This window comes from Sinocyclocheilus anshuiensis, unplaced genomic scaffold (genome assembly GCF_001515605.1).
Source record: "Sinocyclocheilus anshuiensis isolate Anshui unplaced genomic scaffold, SAMN03320099.WGS_v1.1 C32359176, whole genome shotgun sequence".
Taxonomy (NCBI): domain Eukaryota; kingdom Metazoa; phylum Chordata; class Actinopteri; order Cypriniformes; family Cyprinidae; genus Sinocyclocheilus; species Sinocyclocheilus anshuiensis.
This window is the reverse complement of record NW_015615347.1, coordinates 1-902: the sequence shown is the minus strand read 5'-3', so window position 1 is coordinate 902 and position 902 is coordinate 1. Positions and strand designations below refer to the sequence as shown.

The following is a 902-nucleotide window of genomic DNA, read 5'->3' as shown; positions in this document are numbered from 1 at the left end:
CGAGGCCCAGGTGAGGCACAGGTGAGTCCGGAAGGTGGAGAGAGGAGGCAGGTGGAAGAACGCTCCGTCGCCACTGAGGTAGAAGGACACACGACCGTCTTTCTCTCTCCACACGTTGAGCTCGTCAAAGTCTGGCGTCCGGTAGGCGAAGAGAATGATCTGACGCTCGCCCTGGAGCTCCGTCGCGACGCGCATGCAGAGAGTCAACGCTGTAAGGCCCAATGGCTTTTTAGGTGTGAGTTTAACGTAGCTGAAATCCGTCTCGTACGGGAACAGAAGCACTTTACCAGCAAGACCCACTGCAAGACAAAATAAAATACTGTAACAAACACAAAACAAGCACAAACTCCTGCTGTATTAATTTGAACGTACCTTCTGTAGCTGCTGGATTCAGAGAGAGCAGACAGAAAAACAAAACCACCGGCACCAACATCTTGCTGCAGGTCTGAAGGAAACGGAACAATGAAATAATAATACATAGGCATACATACATGGATAAGTACATTTGTAATGTACAGTTTAATTATATATAATTTATAGTTTTTAAAAGGGAAAAAAATATTTTGCAAAGTAAATTTTGTTCTAGAAGTAAAATTGTTCTAAAACTCAATGCAAATAAATTAGAAAAAATACATACATAAAAACCACTGTGCAAATTAAATACTATAATTGTGCTTAAAATAACTAAAGCTACAATTGAAATGGAAAAAAAAATGGTAACATTTTACAATAAGGTTCCATTTGTTAAACTTAGTTAACAAATACTAACAACGACAAATACTTATAAAGCATTTGATTTGTTGATCTTAGTTCATGTTGATTCCAACATTTACTAATACATAATTTAAAATCAAAGGTTTATTAATGTTATTTAATGGACCTGAGCTAACATGGACTAACAA

The 902-nt window shown here is 37.7% G+C and overlaps 1 protein-coding gene across 1 annotated transcript; it reads right to left on the bottom strand.

Annotated features, from left to right (window-relative positions):
- Window positions 1-6: 6 nt before the first annotated feature.
- On the bottom strand, window positions 7-493 carry LOC107682574 (pentraxin fusion protein-like; the record flags this gene model as incomplete). The annotated part of the gene is made up of 2 exons (XM_016478769.1): window positions 373-493; window positions 7-299 (listed from the first exon to the last, which is right to left on the bottom strand). Coding segments are annotated over exons 1-2 (414 nt in total), but the record flags the coding sequence as incomplete, so codon positions are not given.
- Window positions 494-902: the final 409 nt, after the last annotated feature.